The 19,373-nt window shown below is 52.0% G+C and overlaps 1 protein-coding gene across 9 annotated transcripts in view; it reads right to left on the bottom strand.

Moving 5' to 3' along the window:
- The window catches only part of NFIX (nuclear factor I X), a 96,212-nt gene that overhangs the window by 62,894 nt on the left and 13,945 nt on the right, over positions 1-19,373 (bottom strand). For 2 of the 9 annotated variants that reach the window (XM_079116215.1, XM_079116214.1), the window contains exons 1-2: positions 5,062-5,623; positions 4,137-4,668 (exon numbers count right to left, since the gene is read on the bottom strand). In XM_079116215.1, the coding sequence (XP_078972341.1) occupies positions 4,137-4,668; positions 5,062-5,265 (736 nt within the window). In that variant the 5' untranslated portion in view covers positions 5,266-5,623. Of the gene's footprint in view, positions 1-4,136; positions 4,963-5,061; positions 5,626-5,702; positions 6,695-19,373 lie in introns of those variants that run through there. The other 7 variants (XM_079116218.1, XM_079116220.1, XM_079116219.1 and 4 more) reach the window with 6 other exon arrangements.

The raw sequence follows: 19,373 nt of genomic DNA, 5'->3' as shown, positions 1-19,373 counted from the left end.
ACAGGTAAGGCCAAGCCTGGTGGTCCCAAGACCCAGAGGCCAGGAGGGAGGCGGAATCTCCTTTCAGAGCCGCACACTGAACCACTCCAGGCAGCACAGTCTAGACAGGGAAAACCTACAGGACAAATGATGTGGTCCCTTCAACTACAAAACTGCCAGAAAAGAAAACAAGACCAAGGAAGGGGATCACGGCCACAAGGACAATGACAATGACAACTGCCACCATCACTACCTACAGATGGATCAACTGTCACAATTCAGTTCAAGAATAACTATCTGGATCCTAATTCAGGTAAACTATAAACAAAACCTAGAAGATAATCAGGGAAATGTTAATATTAATAAGGTATCTGATGAGACAAAGGAAACTTGATTTTTTCACAGATATGATAGTGATATTTGGTTCTGTTTTTCAAGAGCCCTTATCTTTAGAGATGTGCACAGAAATGTTTATTGACAAAAAGACTAGGATGCTTAGATTTTCTTCTAGATGGCCCAGCGCTGGCAGGCAACCGGGGTGGATGAATCAAGACTGGCTCTGAACTGGTGACTGTTAGCGCTGGCGATGGCGGGGGTCGGGGGGTGGTCCTCGAAGTGCAAAAGCCTCCATCATGAAGGAGCTTGGATAAAGAAAAGAGTCACCACCAGAATACCTGGATTTTGTGGGCTTCTGCTCCGGGCCCACTGTAGGGAGCTCACGGAGAAGTGGACAGTTCCATTTGGTCAAGCATTTTACTGTATTTTTTTGTTGTTTCCTAGGACTGAGGCCTAGGAACACCAAAGAAGCTTCGGGATTAATCCAGCTCTGCTTCCAGGTCTGCTTGGCCACCCTTCTTCACACCGCACACTCTCCTTGCTGGGTCTCCTTCTCTGGAACACCTCTTCTGGATGGAAGGACATCACCAGGAAATGGACATCCTCTTCCCCATGGCAAGGCTTTCTGACCCTACCCTGCCTCAACCTCCCCTCCTAAAACATAGAGACACAAGGTCAGACTCCTCTTCCCAGCAGGAAGGCCGGCTCACGGAGCCTTTAGACGCTGTGCTCTAGGAGTGGGGCTCCCCACACCACACACAAACATCCTTTACGCCCTCTCAACCTGTCACCTCTTGAAGCTTCCTCCAGGGCATAACAAGCGTCCACAAGGGCTATGGGTGATGAGAGCACCTGAGAGAAACGCCACATCTCAACTCTTAACGTCAGGTCAAGTTGACTGTCATCAACCCGACACCACCAGCTCGGCCCAGATCTGGCTCTCAGATCCAGTTTTTAGCAAAGAAAAAACACTTCTTTCAGAGTCCAAAGTAACTCTTGTCTGAGAAGCAAGTCTTGTCTGCACTCTAATCGCTCCAGACCCTGACCCCACTTTATAATACTGGGAAGCAGAAAGAAGGGACACCTCTGCTGAGTGTATGGTGGGCATGGGCTTAAACAAGGTGGTTCCAGGGATCAACACTGTCTGGTGGCTCTGCCAGGGAGAAGACATTTTCTAGCAAGCCCAAGTACCTCAGGGAGGAAGCCTACCTGCTCTGTGCCATCTCAAGACTACCAGCCCCACTCCAAGGGGGCATAAGCCCACTGGTGGCCCCAGCAGTAGCAACTCTTCCAAACTTTCTTTACAAAGGCAAACTCAAATTCCAGCAATATCTCCAAGAAAAATGAAAAACCCTATTCACTGAGATTCTCTGAAGTCTGTGGACTGAATTAAAGAAAATAAGTCCTTAGTTCTCTATTCGGCATTTGCTGAGGAGACTCAGCCTCAGCCCAGACAGAGGTGGCCTTGGCTACACTCGATGGGATAGGAATTCACTCATATTCCTGGACAAATGATCTCACTGACGGGGAGTTGGGGGGACTTACTTCCCCTGACACCTGCCTGGTCAGTCCAGAGTCAAGAGGCTGGCCAGGAAATGGTCTCCTTCACACACACTTCAAGTGCTGGCCATAGAGCTCATGTCGTAGAGTGCCTGACTCTCATGCTGGAGACCCAGGTTCGAGTCCCCAGCCCTCTGTGATTGTGCAAATACCAAACAAACAAGTGAACCGCATCTCACACACACTTCATCCTACCTCAGCCCCATGCTGGCAGCAGTCAATATTTTGGCCTAAAATAAAACAGGCCAGGGAAACAACTCAGCTACAAGGGTCCAGATACAGGGGAGAGGAGAGAGTCAGCCTAAGAGGAAGTGCAGTGTTGATTTTCCTTGTAGATGCTCTTGGGATCCAAGTTCTAAAACCAGAAGGTGCAGAATCCTCTTGAGGAAGAGCTGTCTGATGGACACACCAGCAAGCTCCACATTCCAAGCAGCCGCTGCCAGCCGCCCCCCAAGCCCGTCCCTCCAACATCACCAGGCACACACCCTCCCCACTCTGGCTTGCTGTGCTGACAGAGAATGAGAGACTCCCTCCCCATTTAGTTTCTTTTCCAAAAAGAAAAAAGATGAAAGAAAAATATCCAAGCTGAAGAGAGGAAAAAACGGGCAACTGGCCCTTCAATATGAGGGATCCTGATGGCCACACAGTGCCAGGTACAGGCCCAGAAAGATCCATAAAAGCAGGCAGGGTTAAGGCTAGCATCCACAGCCTCCAGTCATCAAAGCCACCTCTCAGAGCAAGAGAATGAGCAAGAAGAGAAACCTCAAATGCCATCCTTTCCCACCCAGAGCTCTCCAACACACTCTAAGCACTCATTCTCGGCAAGAGAGAGATTATGTTCCAAAAGCAACCCCCCCCCATTTTATTTCAGGATCCAGTCATATCAATCCTCCCAACTTCCTAAAGAGGCAAGGGGGTGACCACAGCAGTTGTGAGTGGCTTTTTCTTTTTTGTGAATGAACAGGAAGGAAAACACAGAGATGCATACTCACAGGAAAGAACGTTTTGGAGAGTTGAAGTGAAGTCACATTCTCACACTCACATAAGAGAGGAAGAAGGGAAACGAGAGGGAAAGAACACTGGAATGGTGGAGGGAAAGACACACACACATACGGAGAGAGGCTCGGTAGCCCTCTCATTACAAGTTGGTTGGGCATAATGTAAACACACTTCTGCCTTGCTTAATCACAGAGTGCCGCCCGTTTAGGTTTCAAAGGCGGCAGTAAATTGGGCGTAGCTGAGTGGAGGCTAAAAATTAACCAGCCATCTCTGTTTCAATTTGTAAGAAAACAAAAGCGGAAAGAAATTATAAAAAGGGAAAGGGTAAGGGGGTAAAAATGAAAAGGATCAGAAGAGGAGAACTAAACCAGCCCAACCCAAAATGCAGGGTGAGACTGGAAAAGCCAAGAGAAGCGGAACACTGGGAACACAAAAAGAAAGGAAATTTTACAGATCTTGTTTGTTTGTTTGTTTAAGACCTTTTCCACAGCAACGAATTGGCCCTGCCAGGCCTGCTCCTCAGGAAAGCCTCTCCGCCCCCAGCAGAGGAGCCTGGGCCGCTGGGCAGTGCACCCTGGGGCCTCCCCGCTTCTGCAAGAGAGACCAGGTAAGGGGCAGAGCTCAAGGAATCTCCTGCTTTTTTCTACTCTCTGTAAAATCAAATTACTCTCATGCTCTCTGACAGCCAAATCCCAGCCAAAAACAGCTCCCGCTTGGGCATCTGGGCCCCAGAATCTGCCCGCTGCTGCCTTCTCTCCTGTTCTGTTTGTTCAGTCTCATGTGCAGGGATTTCACATGCTCCTCTCTCCACCGAACTGTCCACCCCGCTTGTGCCAAATCTAGCTTTCCTGCAACTTGAGGTAAAGCCGCAGGAAAGCCAACACCTAACCCCCAATACTTCTTCTGACTCATTTTAAATAAGAGTAAATACTGAATGTTGTTGTCTCTGCTGTTGTCTCAAACTCGCCATTACAGATAATTCTGGGGCAGCCTGGCCTGTCCTACGACCCACAGCGTCCTTCTGATCAGATGAGTCCTCCAAAGATGGAGATGCACACAGTGGATACCAGGGCAAGGGAGCAGGGGAGGAGGACAGAGACGGAGACAGGAGAAGGAGAAGGGGAAAGGCAGACAGGACAAGGCCCTGCAGGACAGGTGTGCAGTTAGGCCCATGGCCTGGTACTGTTTAGAAATGAGAGGAACAATAAAAAGAATAAATGCTAGCAAATAAAATGAGGGTAGAAAGGTTAAGAGCCACCTACCCGGAGTGTGGACAAAGTAAGCCAGATAAAGATCCAGTTCTTTGATTGTGACGCCAATATGATGTGGCTGGACGCACAGGCCGGGGTTCGAGCACTGGGGCGACTTGTAGAGTCGCTCCCCATCAGTACTTTCCAGGGGGATCCCCTTAAACAAAATCACCATGACCAGGTCCAGCCGCCACACCTTGTCGGCCTGGCGCAGGCAGTCAATCCGCCGGATCTTGCCCTTCTGGTCGGGGTTGGAGAGCACGCAGCAGGGGGGTTTCTTGCCGGTGATGGTCAGCACAAAGTCCTCACGGAACTCGGGCCGGATGTCTTTGCGCAGCTTGGCCAGCAGCCGGGATGCCCACTTCTGCTTGATCTCGGGCTTCTCGCCCAGCAGCTCGTCCTTCACCGCCCGCTCCTCGTCCTTTGACATCCGCTTCTCATGCTTCTTGAAGTACTTGCGCTTCCGAGCCTGCAGGTTGAACCAGGTGTAGGAGAATGCTCGGACGTGAGGCAGCAGCGCCTCGATGAACGGGTGGAACTCATCCTGCAGGCGGCAAGCCGGGAGCATGCGGGGTGCGGGAGGACGGGAGGAGGGGGAAGACGGGACCAGGGGAAAGAGAAGGAGAAAAGCAGCGTTAGAAGGGGGGTACAAGGAAAGCCTCCTTCTCTTCCTCCTCCCTCCCCCCCAACAATTTCCTCCTGCGATTGTTCTACAAAAGTGTGCTTTGAAGCCACCACCAGCTTCGCCAGCCACTTGCTCCCATCTCAGCCTCAGCAGCCAGACAGAGGCACCGGGAGCCTGTCCACACACCTATTCTCTCTCTCTCTCTCTCTCTCTCTCTCTCTCTCTCTCTCTCTCTCTCTCTCTCTCCCTCTCTCTCCCTCTCTCTCTCTCTCTCTCTCCCCACACGCGCACAGACAACATTGCCGTCCACACACACACGCTGCTGGTATCCCCGCCAAGCTCTGTCGCGCCCATGACATTCCATGTTCTATCGCAGCCGGGAACTCGTGTCAGCTCGCCCCAGCGCCGTGTCCGTCTGCACAGATGACCGTGGATGCATGCAGGGCACACAGGGCCGACGCCAGTCCCAACACCGGCTGATTTTTGGCTGCCCCCAAAGAAGACGGAAAATGACATCCACTAGCGATCGAGGAAACAGCTCTGGATTCCCTCTCCTCGGGCTGTTTTCATTTTCTTTTCTCCTGATACAGTTGAAACATCCACCCCAGCATTTTTTGAATCAGACCTAAATCCTAAATATGTGATTTCAGCTTTGTTATCGACACCAATACTAATGTTAACCACAGTCATAATGAACAAAACACTTCTTGTTAACACAAATAAGGTGGTTGTCTCGGCCACATTAGGGTTAAAAGCTGCATGGGTCGTCTTGCGGCCCCTTCCCCACCTCCCACGACCCCTGCACCCTTTTTCCACTCAGTCAGGTGACAGAGGGCCCGGCTCTCAGCTTTTTCTTTTTTTTTTTTTTTCTTTCTTTTTTTTGCTTGTTTGAAGTTTAAATAATAACTGATTTCTGCTTACAAAAATAAAACTGGAGAAAATTAAATAATTACCATTGATGTGAAGCACCCGGCAAAGCCCAACGCCCGATTCTGAGATTCTGGACTCAACAGAGTTGTGAGTTGGGGGCGGGTGGGGGGAGGGGGGAGGGGGAGGAGCAGGGGAGGAAGGTAAATGTTTTAAAGGGGGTTATTATTGGTGTTCTGGGGAATAGGGGCTGGGCTTGGGTGGATTCTCAAACCCTTCCCCCTCTGCCCCCCCACACTCCATTGCACAGAAGGGGGAAATTAATATTTTTTTTTGAAAAGGAGCAAAAAGAAAGAAAGGTCAGGGTTAGCAAGCAGAGAGCTGGTTGCCACACACGCCAGGTAAACAAAAGCCAACAAAAAATTTGTTTTTCAATTTCTCCCCCTGTGCATACTCCTTCAGTTAAAAAAAAAACAAAAATATGCAAAATTTAAAAATCAAAACCAACCTCCATCTCCCCCCGACACACAGACACACAACAACGCACCCTACCCACCCCCGTGCAAAACAAAAACAAAAACAAAAACCAGGAGGGAGGAAAAAGCGGCAGCTGAAGAAAAAGGCTTTCGGCTCTGGCAGCAGCACAGGGGTGTAAACTTCGAGCTGCCTCCTCCACCCGATCGGAGGAGAAGGGGGAGCTCGCAGATTCCCGGGGAGGAGGACGAGTTCTGACCGGCTGCAGACTGTGGCTGGCAGACGCGTGCAAGAGGGAGAGAGGGAGTGAGGGGGAGGGAGGGGAGAGACCGAGGATCCAGGGAGGATGGGATGGGATGGGGTGTGAGTGTGCGTGTGTGAGTGTGCATGTGTGTGTGTGTGTGTGTGTGTGTGTGTACACACGAGCGCTGGCTGGGTTTGGGGGGTTTTGTTGCTCCTTTTCTCTCTCTCAAACTCCCTCTCTCTCTCCCCTTTCATGCTCAATCCCCATCCATTTGCTCGTGCCAAGCCAGGAAAAAGGGGGGGGGGGAGAAGAGAGGGAGAGGGAGAGAACGAGAGGGAGAGGAAGAGGGAGAGGGAGAGAGGGAGAGGAGAGAGCGAGAGAGCGAGAGGGAGAGAGAGGGTGAGGGAGAGGGAGAGGGAGAGAGGGAAAGAGGGAAAGAGAGAGGGAAAGAGAGAGGGAAAGAGAGAGGGAGAGAGAGAGAGAGAGAGAGAGAGAGAGAGAGAGAGAGAGAGAGAGAGAGAGAGAAAGGATCCACCTATTTGGCAAAGAGACCTCCGCGCACAGCCAATGGCTGCGTCCAAGGGGAGGAGGGAGCTGGGCGAGCCGGGAGGGTGGGGAGAGCCCCCGGCAGTTGGAGACCAAAAACAATTTGCCCAATCGACAAGTTCACGTCTAATGAACAGGCAAAGTCCAGCAGTTATGAATTTTTCATTCCAGGCTCCCACTCGGGTCCATTTGGCAGTAGCCACCCAGCAAATTTGGGGGTGGCAGGGTGGGGGGAATGGGATTGAAGAAGACAGCGGAATTTTTTTTTTTTTTAAGCCAGAAAAATAAATAAATAAAGGCCTGATTCCGGGCGGGCTGGCGGGCGGGAGCCCCAGAAGGCCTTGGGGAGAGCAGCTGCGCCTTCCTCTGTTTTGGTTTCAGTCGCTCTCTCAGGCCCGCACACTCTCTTTTTCTGGTTCTAGTTCTGTTCTTTATCTTTCCTTTTTTTAAATTTATGGCGCACACAGGGGCGACTGGAAGTTTTTCTCCCCTGCCACACACACGAGCCTGCAGTGCTATGAACAGAAAAAGAAACAGCTCAGAAAGCATTCGTGCCAGAGGCACCACCGGGGAGGGACCCTCTGCCCACGCACAGCCACCCCTCAGTCCCCAGGTCTGACTGCTCCCGGAGGCAGGAGCACTCCCAGACGAGGGGGCAGCACCCTGCGCCTCCCCCTTCCCCGGCCCACACCCAGCCACGCACGCTCCATTAGTGGTGACGAGGGATGCCAACGCAGTGCAGCTCGGCTCGCGGAACTGCAACAGTTTATTAAAATAGCCTCCTGTCACAGCACTCCGCTGACAAGCACTACACTCAGCCACAAACACAACAGCCAGCCCCAGAGAGAAAGCGACAAAAGCAGGAAGATGGACGTTACCTCTGAACAGAGGCACCCGTCTTACCAATGCCCGCCCCCAACAAATGTTGAATTCTTTGCTTTCCCCAGATTTACCCTCTCCTATTAGTGGAAGGTTAGTTTTCTTAGCTGTCCCCATATCGGTTCAGACCAAAGGGCCCAAAATAAAGCGTAAGATGCAAAAGTGTAAAATGGGAAACCCGAATGAAAGGGAGGGAGCTAAGAAAGGACATGAGGAGACAGAAGCACAGGACTCCTCAGGAAAAGTGGGGCACCTGGGGAAATCAAGTCGCAGAGAAGAGACCCACCAGACAAGCCCATGCTCCTGGTCCCCAACTCAGGGCCTTCTTCCTAACAGACTGGGAAGGTGAGCAACGGTGGGAGGTGGAGCCTCCCTCCTTGGGTATCTCTCCCCTAAGGGCTACAGGGGGCAGCCATGCCTTAGGCCTTGGAAACCGCAGTAAGATGAGGAAGGGAAAGCAGAGGAGAAGGATGTCAACACAGACAGGGAGTGATCTGACCTGCCCCAGCCATCCTTACAGCTTCCCTCTCCCCAGGCTCAACCCTCAGCTGGCAAAGGAAAAAAGGTCACTGCTCACTCATACCCCTTTCTTCCCGATCTGAAACCCTGCACTCAGTGGCCTTTATGTTCATCGGAAAGGTTCCCGGAAGAGCGCCTGGGGTGTTCCAGAACAAAACATCCAGCACTGGGCTGGCACTGAACCCTGACAACAGGAGAGGCAACACGGGGCACCTGAGACCCCTCGTTCTGAATGTCCAACTCAAATGAAGTGAGCTCACAGCTGACCCCAAGATAAACAGAGGTGACAGTGCAAAAGGCAGGTGCCCCCAGGTACAGGCTTCTTAGGGTGGTGTTCAATAATTCATGTCCTGTTAACAACCAGCTTTGGTTCACTCAGCCAAACACACTAGCTTAGCAACATAAGGTACCGAACCCTGCCTCTCCACCTTGAGGACATAATTTTACTTTCTGAAGTCAAGATGAGGTCATAAAAACTACAAGTGAGTTTGTATTTGGCACAGGGGGTATTTCTCTGGTATTCCAATTATGCTAAATATCAGACACAGAACAGAAAATGGCCATCATGAGTCTCCTGGTGAATCCTGGCTTGTTCCTTTCCACAGACCATGGTTCTGGGTGGAAGAGATGTGCTCCGCATGGGTTGAATCAAAATCTGGAGGTACAGTCAGATCAGGTTGGGTCGGGGAAGGGGGAGACAACATTCCCACAGCTGGGAGATGCCAATGGAAGGGTCTGAGGAAATTAGGGATGGGGTGCAGGATTCACTCCGTGGAGGGAGGCAGAGAAGAAGGGATCAAAGGCTCGTGGACTGACAATGAGATCTGAAGAGCAGTGGCTGAGGAGGGCTATCTCCAAGGATCCTGAGGACCCATGCAGATCCCTGCACAGGAGCAACAGGCCCCCTCCCCGTTTTGGAGGGGAACAAGGGAGAACAATTGTCAACTGTCCTGTAGCTAGTGGCCATAACCTTGAAAGTAGGCAGAAGATCATTAGGCAGCACTCTCTCTTATCCTACTCTCCGAAGGGCGAAGGGCGGCTGCTCTGGAAGAACCACAGGGGTATTCGGAATGCTTGGGTAGGGGAGAAGATGAGTCTCCCCTTAGAGTTGCTCAGGTTCCATTAGAAACATTCAAGCACAGCCCCCCCACGACTCCTCCTGCTGCTCCCAGGCCACTAGTGGTGGCCGCCAGCCCAGACACGCCCCTCAAGAGCCCCAGACAAAAGGGGACAGTTCCCCTTTTGTTAGGAGAGAGTCAAGGTTCCCATTGGAAGATTACCTGTCCCTGTCCCAGTCGCCTTCCTTTCTCCTCTCCACCCCCCTTCAGATCAGACCGCTCTGCACCCAGCACACAGGACCAGAGCCAAGACAGAAAAACCCTCAGATGAATCAGGGTTTCTTCAGGTCTGAGTCACGGGCAAGAGCAAGGGCTCGGGAGATGGAGGAAGTGAGGGGACTGGCAGGCCACTGAGGGAAAGGAGGGAGGAAGGAGGGAAATGGAAAGAGAAAAACAACCAACAGCAAAGAAGCCAGGGATGCAAAGAGTGAGCAACAAGGAAAATTCAAGACACAGGGGAAAGAAATAAAAGGAAAAGCAGGAAAATTCTGAGGAAAAGGTACTTTCCCCATTTGAAAGAAAAATCAAGAAGCCAGAAATATGACTTTTGAAATTCACATGGGTCTTTAGTTCTTCGAAAGGAATTTTCCTGCCTTTGTGAAAGAAAGGCCTCCCTCTTTTATAGTTGAGAATATAGAATTTGGTGATAAACATCAACAGTTTTCCCGAAACATGTCTCAAATACTTCTGCTGGCTTCAGCCATCACTAGCAGAAATGTGCCCCCAAACCCAAAAAAGACTAAGCAAGCCACGGAGTTACAGAAGCACAGACAGGGAGAAAGAAAGAGGCAAAGGCAAACCTGGAGAGAGTGCCAAGCCAAGCGGGGTGCAAAGCTACCACCAGGCGAACAGAAAGGACTAGGATGGAGGGAAAAGGGACAGCAGAGAAGGAAAGACAAGCAGGAGACGGGAAAAGGTGCTGGGACAGGGTGTAAAAGAAAACTGGCAAGGAAAACAACTGACTCCAAAGGAGAAAAAGAAAAATGTGTGGCTTTTACAACACCACAAAACACAGTCCTGTCCACGGAGGCCTGGTGGATTATTTGAGGGAAAATAGGAAAACACATACAGTACCTCACTCACATATAAGTATTAAAAATTCTTCAGGAAAACAAAATAATTTTCTCAGCCTGAGACAGGTTCTACAACTGGTCAGTACCTGCCAATAGCGAAACATTTGGAAGCAGAAGAAGCTATATTTCTAAAGACCGGACCATAAAGACCGGACCACGCTAGGAAGGAGATATACATTTTTTAAATCCCATTTGTCCACAACATGCTGGCTTTGGGGTCCAGATTTATTCTTTCAGACCCTGGACATGTAGGCCCAACTGATTTGGGTAACTATACAGTTAGCACAAATAACTGACAAAACTTACATAGAAAATAACCAGATAGTCCAGTATCTATTTTACTACTGCATCATCTGCAGACTGAATAAGAAAATATGCAGAAAAAATTTAAAGGCCACAAATAGGGCTCCAATAGTTTGCCCAGTTCCTGGCATTTTATAATTTAGCCTTGGTCTGAGCCAAAAGAGACCACCTTCATATCCCTGAAATCCTTCTTGTTCCATGATCACTGCTTTATGGAAGGTCACAAGAAGGCAGTGGCCAGATTCACGGGCAGAGAAGGAAGGGGACTGCAGACAGGACTGGGCAGCTCAACTCAGGGTATAAAGCGAAGGTGGGTGGGGCCTCCCCTCTGGGACTCCTGCAGGAAAAGCACGGGAAGGGGCTCTTCAGCCACAGCAAAACCACCCTAGAGTCTGGAAACATCAGTGATGGAAACCGGAAAATGCACTTTTCGAGGAGACTCAGATAATTTGGACAAAGCGGGTTTTGGGCTCACTTGGGCCTGTTTTCCTCCACCCAGGAAAGGCGGCCACGCAGTTGCTTTGGAGAGCGTCCTCAGGCTGGCTGAATGGATCTGCTGGGTCTAGCACTAGTTCCGGGCCTGTCTCAAAACCAGGCTGCACACTTCTCTCCTATAAACTGTCCCCTCTTTCCCTGCCTTTTCTCCTCCTGACGACAAACCAGAGCGGTGGCCTGGGACTGGGCCAACAGGCAGTCTCATTCTGGCTCCAAATGCTGCCCTGCTCCAGGCACATCTCCCCTCACCCTCTTGGCACAGAACGAGCTAGGGCAGGAATGGGGGTGCTAGGGGAGACACGCTATTCTCTAGTTCGACTGAAACTGTTTACTTTCATCTGGTTCTCTGTGGGGAGTGGGAAACAAAACCCTAGTCTTTAATTCATTATTTAGCCTGCAACTTCCTTGTGTCACCAAATACAAGTAAAAGCCAGGAAGGCCAGGGCTCTCTCCTCTGGCCGATGGGCTGTGTGGGGAGGAACCCTCTGCAGAGCATGTAAGACACATGACAGCCAAGGGTTTCAAGGGGCAAGGGCAGTGTTGAGCCTCACCAACTCAGTTGACTTGGGAAGTGTCACCCCACAGTGGCCCAGGGCCTGGGAAGAGGGAGGAAACCCATAGGCCACCTCCACAACTTTCTCTAAAGAACTGAAAAACTGACAAAAGGCAAGGGAAGAAAAGAGCAGCACATGACAACGAGGTCTGTACCCAGCACACTGAAAATATCTGGAGGGTAAGAAAGAAGGCCAGAGCAAACGGGCAAGGTGTTGAAACCAGCTAGGCCTAGCAGCAAACCCTCTTCAGGGGGCTCCTACATGGCTCAGGGCGACATCGCAATGGTGACAAAATCTAAAGGACATGGCTTTCCCAGTCCCTCTGAACGGTCCATCCCCACACCGCCTGATTTTGCCTGTCATGTCTTCCCTGTCATAAGAGAGAGAGGCCGGAAGAGAAGAAGGGTTTCTCTGAGCCCCTCAGAGTGCCCAGCCCACTCTGAACTGCCAGCACCCTCAGCCCTGAGGGTGCCTCTTTCTGCAGTTACTGCAGCAACAACCAGAGCCCAGAGCTCTGAGATTTTCATTGCTCAAGGTTCTGTGGAAGGTGGGTCACCCCATCTGCACAAGCAGCTCCCCCAAAATGTGCAATTTTAGGAGTCAAAAGGATATTTTTCAATCCCTCAAAATGTACTGCTCCCCCAATTATTTTATTATCAGGATCAGGGCCAAGGAAATTCGAGAATCCTCATTTCGCTGGTGTCTGGCCCCCGTGGAGGCTGGCACTGGGCGCCTGGAGGAGCTGGATGGACGCGCCCACCCCTCAGTCACTCTCCGTCCTTCCCAGCTCCCTTTCTTTCTCACCCTCTCTCCCCCTCTGCGTTCTCCAGCTCCAACACAAACTGTTTGCACGGGAAGTCTCCCTCTATGACCCGATTCAGCACACACAAGAGAAAACTGTGGGCGACAGACCCAACGTCCTAACGAACTTGAGTTAATTAATGCTGAGGAAGAAAAGCAGCGCCCTCGCTCTGTTGAATCACGGTTCACTAGCCCTTTCAGTGTGCTGTGGGTGGAGGAAAAAAAAAAGAGGCTTTTTGGTTCAAATATTTTTGGGGGGCGAAGAGAAAACAAAAACACCACAGAAGGGCCGTGGAGGGCGATGCTGTCAGTACCTGCCGGAGGAACAGAAGCAAAGAGAGGGAGCTGGGCGAGGGCAGCCGCGCGTCTTCTCTGGGCACTTTTGGCCTGAGCAGTTCTGGGAATATGGAGGAGCTGAGGGAGAAGAAGGGGATTACCGATGGCTCTTGGGCCTGTTCAAATAAACCGCTCCAAAAATCATGCTGTCAGACTATAAGATGCATACTTTCTTAAAAAAAAAAAAAGTCTAAACCCAACAACTCAATTTGAATAGAGCCGTGAAAATGTTTCAACAGTGCAGAAAACTGAAGTATGGATGGCAAGCGTACAAAAAAATTAAAGTGTACAGAAAAAAAAGAAGAGGTGGCAATCAGCAGGGCAGGAAGAACAGCTGCAATTTTGCTTTCCAGATGTTGACAGCAAAATGTAATTGGCAAGTAAGTTCCTCCTTACCACTTCTTATCCTTTAGTCCTGAGATTTTAAAATCCTACATTTATACCTACGTCTGCAAGTGGTTTCTAGGCATTCCGCACATGTGGACAGGTCAGGAAGCCTCGGGACCACACGCTTGCAGAGCTTTTTTTTATCAGACCACTAATTTTTACAAGCCCTCCCACTATTCGGAGCAGGGAGGATTTAACAAACCAGGCTGGAGGACATTTTAATTTTGATTTTTATTATTATTTTGTAATGCAAGGCCTTTTCTTTACCTTTGAGGTCAGGGTTTCTGCTTATTTAAATAAACTTTCTAACAGAAGTGTGGAGCATATAAAAAGAAGAGGGACGCATTGTAAGTGTGCCTCTTGATACATTTCCACAAAGAGAACACACCCATGCAACTCCACCCAAATTAAGAAATAAACATTTTCAGCACCATTGAACAGGCCTTAAAATTTTAAGCTATAGTTCCCCTAATTTATATGCCTTAGAAATAGCTCTGCTGAATACAAGCAGTGTCAAATGTGAACACCTATGTGCACTGCCGTGCTACAGAGCAGCATGTGCTACTCATGTGAACCACAGATATGGGAAGGGGGAGAAGCCCGCTCATCCTCCCTGCTGCAGGAGGATTCTGGTGTCTCTTTCTCAGTGCCTGCCCAATTCTGATCCCATCAACAGGGCAACCAACTGTGCAGCGGGTTTAGCAGACTAGCAGGGCATGTGTGGGGGACAATCAGGACCCATGGAACTGAAAGCCAAACAGCCTAGTGACTGAGGGGAGCGAGGCCCCCCTTCTCATCCTGCCTGCAGGCAGGGACTGAGGGGGTGCTCAGTATGTAGGTCAGGAGGGAAAGTGACTGCAGAGCCAGGGGTTTCCAACTTAGACTGAGAACCAACAGAGCTGGCTGCCCCAGTCCGGGTCCACAAGACCCCTGCAAGGTGATGTAGGGGACTGGGGCACTTAGAAAGAAGAGGAAGAGGTGGACAGCAGAAGGCTAGGCCCGGGGGCCTGGGACCTGGCTGCCTCTTAAAGGAGGCTGAACCCTGGGTCCGCCTATCCTTTCCCTGGCTCAAGACCCAGCTGGCTCCCCCCTCACTTTCACTAGCACTAAATTTACTTTATAATTTTAAAATTAAGTTTTAAAAAAAGCAGGAAAGAGAAAGCACTAAAGGCAAAATACCTCCCACAATATCTCTCCAAGGAAGGGGGAAAAAAGTTTCTGCTTATGTAAAACGACAAATGCAAGGGATCACTGAAAAGTCTAAGCACCGAATAACAAGGAAAATACAAGAGAAACACATTTAATTAAAAACACCTGAAGCAAATAAATAAATAACTCCCTCTGCAACTTGCAGGCACTGCACAGCCCCTGGCGCCTGTGGGCACAAGCCCCTGCCCCCACTTCTTGCCTACTTTCCCCTTGCCTTTTCCCCTTTCCTTCTCTTTCCCAGGCACTTTGGAGGCCCCTTTTCCTTCCAAGCGATGCACCCCACACCCAGGGGAAACCCAAGACATCCATCCACCTCACCCACCAGGAGGAGCCCTCTGCAGCCCTGTTAAAAAGCCCCTTCCCCAATTCCCATATCTCTCCAAGCAGCACCAGCCACTGCCCCTGGACCCTGCTCTTCCTCTCAGATCCAGGCCTTGTGGACACTGGGGGATGGGGGTGGGGAGCTGGATGCCAGGCCCAATATAAGAGGGCAGCTTTCTCCACTACCAAGGGCACAGAGCTGCCAGGCAGGCTCTCCAGGACCACATCTTGTTTTCCTAATGCATATGGGGACTAGGAAAAAAAGAACTACTGGCTTAATTTAAAATACGACAAGGGGCTGGGCACAGTGGGCATGCCTGTAATCCCAGCAACCGGGGAGGCTGAAGCAGGAGGATAGAGAGTTTGAGGTTAGCATGGACAACTTGGAGGGATCCTGCCTCAAAATAAAATAAAATAAAATAAAATAAAATGGACTGGGGATGTAGCTCAGTGGTAAAGCACCCCTGAGTTCAAGCCCCAGGACCAAAATATAAAATAAAATAAGTCAAGGGATCTAAGCCCTCAGAGTGGTTGATCTTTAGAAATACTTGATCTTTTTTTTTTTTTTTTTTTTTCCCCCTGGATGGGGATGTGGGTGAGCGTGAGGCGGCTTCCCCCACACTCGGGTTTGACTCTCCCACCAGCCGGCCGCCTGGGAAACGCGCCCTCGGCTGGCACCGAGGTACCAGAGCCCGGCTCCTTTCTTCCTTTCTTTCTTTTTAAAATCGCTCCAGTACAAGCCAGGCAGTGGGTCAGGGCCCAGGAGCGGGGGAGGGTTGGAGGGTTGTCTCCAACTCGGGGAGAAGAACAACCGGCCGCAAGTTTCCCGGCTTGTGCCAGTTTGGGGATTTGCGAATCAGACCGGAGCGAAGGGAAAGGCGGGTGAGGGAAAAAGCCGGCATTAAAACTAACCAGCTCCGCCGAAAAGCGCTCTTTCCGCCTTTAAATAAGACAATGAGGAATGAAAAGGAGAGAGGAGAGACGAGTTATTTCTCACTCTTTAATTATTCCAATGCTTAGCATTATTAAAAAAAAAAAAAAAAAAAGAAAACCACACACATTAGCCAATGATATATTCTAACCCTCAACAAAGCTGGTATTTTTCTCTGATTACAGACCTTGCAGTGGCAAACCCAGGCTCCGACGATAGAGGCAGCGCAGAAGCGCGCTCCTAAATGAGACACAATTTTATTAAAATCATAATAATTCCTTGCATTTCTATAGCGCCTTTTCAGCGGCGGCGATCCGGGTGCCTCATGCCGGATTCTACCAGGGACTCAGCCACAGCAGGCTTAGTCCCGGCAGGCGAGGTTGGTCATCTCCGGAGTGCCACCCGCACGTACACTACACCCCCCTTTTAAACTGCCTGTTTCTACCAGTCAGCCTCTGTCTCGCATGCTTTAAAAAAAAAAAAAAAGTAATAAACTCCTTTAAATTAAAAAAAAAAAAAAAAAAGGCGTTTTTAAAGAAGAGGGGAATAAGACCCAAAGAACAGCGGGGTGGGAGCGGTTGAGTGTCGTCTGGGCGCTGCGAGGAGTGGGGGGGAGTCTGAACCTGTATGGGCCGCTTTGGGTCAGGGCGCAGGGCCCCGGGTCACCTCCCCGGGTGCAGCTGGGGCCGGCTGAGTCATGTGCACGTGGAAAAGCAAATGGACCGAACACCACCAAAGCGCATTTAAGTAATTCGGGTGATGAGAAGACGGTTTATGACCCGCTTCCGAGGGCACCGGAGGCCCCAGGGCACTTTTTCTGAATGCCCGGGGCGACTCTGGCTCCCCGGGCATCAGGACTCCAGCTTCCTCCTCCAACAGGTTAAGTCGGGCCCGCCGGACGCACAAGTTTTGTTTTTTCTTGCCCCCATTTTTCCCCCTCTCCCTCTGGCCTGCCCGGGGAGTCCTACGACAGGTAGGGCAGGGAGGCCTCGGCGCCCCAAATCCAGCTAGTTATCTTCGAAAAGCAGGGCGGCGTGGGTCGTTGGGGGACTTAGCGGGGACATTTTTAAATGTTCTTTAAGGCTTCGCATCTCCCGCGTCCTGAAGGCAGGACAGAGGGAAGCGCATTTTCTGCCACTTAGTCACATTTCTTCCAGGTGCTCGCTGGCGACCAAACGCCCCCAAACCCAGCCAACCCTGCAAACAAACATAACTCTCCCCTCGCAAATTTCCTCGCCATTACTCTCCAAAAAGAGGCGGCTGGGGGGTGGCTGGGGGGCTCGGGCGGGCCTGGAGCCGCGAGCGCACGGGAGCCGCGCGGCCAAGGGCGGAGGTCGGTGCCCACCGCACAGCGGGCTTCCGTCGGGTTCTGCAGGGTCAGGCCCAGACACCTGGTCGGGGCCGCCGCCGCGTTCCCGCCCCGCGCACCCGTGGGGTGTCGGACGGCCGCGGGAGGGAGACCCAGGCAGCGGCGGCCTGGACCCCACCCGGTGCGCCCCTAACTGGGTCCCTTCCGGCCGCGGTCTTTGGCGTTGAAAACCGTGAGTGCCCCAGAGACCGAACCAGGCCAGGCCTCCACGCCGCGGGCGTGGGTTTTCTCGTGTTTGGGGACCGAATGCTGTGAGGGGTTCAGCTGCCCCGGGGCAGTAGGGCGCCACCCCGGCGCAGCGAGCGGCTCGGAGAAGCTGATGGAACCCCCAGGGGGCCTACGGCAGCAACAGGGTTCATCCTGGGGCCTCTGGCGAGGACAAACGGTCGAAGGCCTCGCTTATCACCGCTGCCCCTTCACACTCGCTCTCCGTTTTCCCTCACCTGCCAGCGAGGTCTGTCGTCCGGCACTGCCCACTCAACTCCGGGAGTGGTTCTGCCTAAGGGGCCCCGGCGTACACAGGCGCTTCCCACATCCGGGACCTCGAAGCTCTGCTTCCCGCCTTTTTGCCGCCGCGCACGCGCACAGTCCCATTATGGCTCGGCGGCTCCCTGGGGCCCCAGGGTCCAGGGCTTCAGCATCATCGAGGGCTGTGTTGTTCCCTCCATCCCGCGGTGCGCGGTCCAAGTGCCAGCGACAGTATGTAATCACGTTCTGTGGAGTGGAAAGCCCAGGGCCCCGCTTCCGGCCTGGGCCTAGGGAGGCCTCCCCACCACCCCAGCCCCACGTGCACTCCCCAGTCTTGAGCCAGTTGTAGCTACGAGTCCAGGAAATGCCACGCGCTAGAGAACACCCAGGAGGCTATACTGAAAGAAGCCCGTGGGCGGCGGGCACCTGTCGAGGGGCACAAGCCGGGGCTAGCACACTTCCCCGGAGGCACGTCTTTGCCCGGGTATGCACAGGCACGCGAAGTGGTGCCCATCTGGAGTAGGGTGGGGGCTTCAGGTCAACGTGCAGGGCAACGCATCTCCCCTCGAGAGACTCTGAGACACAGAGGACAATCTGACTTTCTCCAGCAGGGTTAGGACATTGAAGCTCTATAGTCGGACATTGGGGCACTCTGGGAAGTCCTGGGACACCCCTCCCCACCTTCACTCGCCAAGCGCTTCTATTTTAAGACGTCTCCCACCCCTCCAAAACCCACCCACACTCGCTCCCGAAGTCCATGGCGCACGCTCAAGGAACCCGCCTCCACGCCTGCGGCGCACCTCAGGGGAAGGCCAGGACCGCTGGTAGCAAATTCCCAAGCGGCCAAGGCGGACCCAGGGGGGCAAGTGGAAATTTCGCCCGGGGTGGGGGGGCGTTAAATGGCCTCTTTGTAGAGAACTGCGGGCTGTCACTCAGGATTAATTTAAGCAGCAACAGCAAACACACCAAAAAGCAACGTCTCGCCGCCAGCACCCACCCCCGCGATTGTGTTTCGGGAAGGGCCGCGGGATTTGGCGGTGCAGTCCCGCCCTTCAGGAAAAGGGGTCTCGGCCTTTACAAACATAGGGCGTCCGCAGTGGGAGGGGGGAACTTCTGCCTCGCCCCACCTCCCTGCCTAGCAAAATGGGTTTTGAAGGTTTGGTACGAAACCTAGTGGGGGTGGTAAAATCCAAGTATAACAGTGGAGCGGGAAGGGCGAGGGGGCAATATGTGTGTGTATTTAATATGTGTGTATATATATATATGTATATATAATGTTTTATATATATATGTGAAGGTACAAATTTCAAATATAAATATAGCGCATGCTGGGGCGTCATTAGGCAGCAGCGGTTCTGGGGGTCTCACCTGTGCCCCCAGGGACGTTTGGGAGGCAAGTGTTCAGAGAGTAAAGGGGGGGTGGAAATTAATCCCGCCCAGGTCCCCAGCTCCCTCCCCCAACAACCTGAATGCTTTGGAGCCAGGTGCCCTGGGCAGCCGGACAGGGCAGGTGTGTGGTTTGTGAAGCACACGCATGTGCAGGCCAGGGAGGTGTGTGCACGCGTGGTCCTGCAGCCACGTGCGTGGGCACTAGCGGCTCTTGTGATCTCACCAACCCACCTGAGCCAGGAACCCCGTGAAGGCGTAGGGCATTATTTGTGCTCGCAAAGTCCATCCCCGCGCGAGCAGGGGAGCGCAGGATTGTATTCGGGACTCCGATCAGGTTCGGC

Source organism: Sciurus vulgaris, assembly GCF_902686455.1.
Source record: "Sciurus vulgaris genome assembly, chromosome: 16".
In the NCBI taxonomy this organism is placed as follows: Eukaryota; Metazoa; Chordata; class Mammalia; order Rodentia; family Sciuridae; genus Sciurus; species Sciurus vulgaris.
Note: the sequence above shows the minus strand (reverse complement) of the source record. Positions and strands in the feature narration are given on the sequence as shown.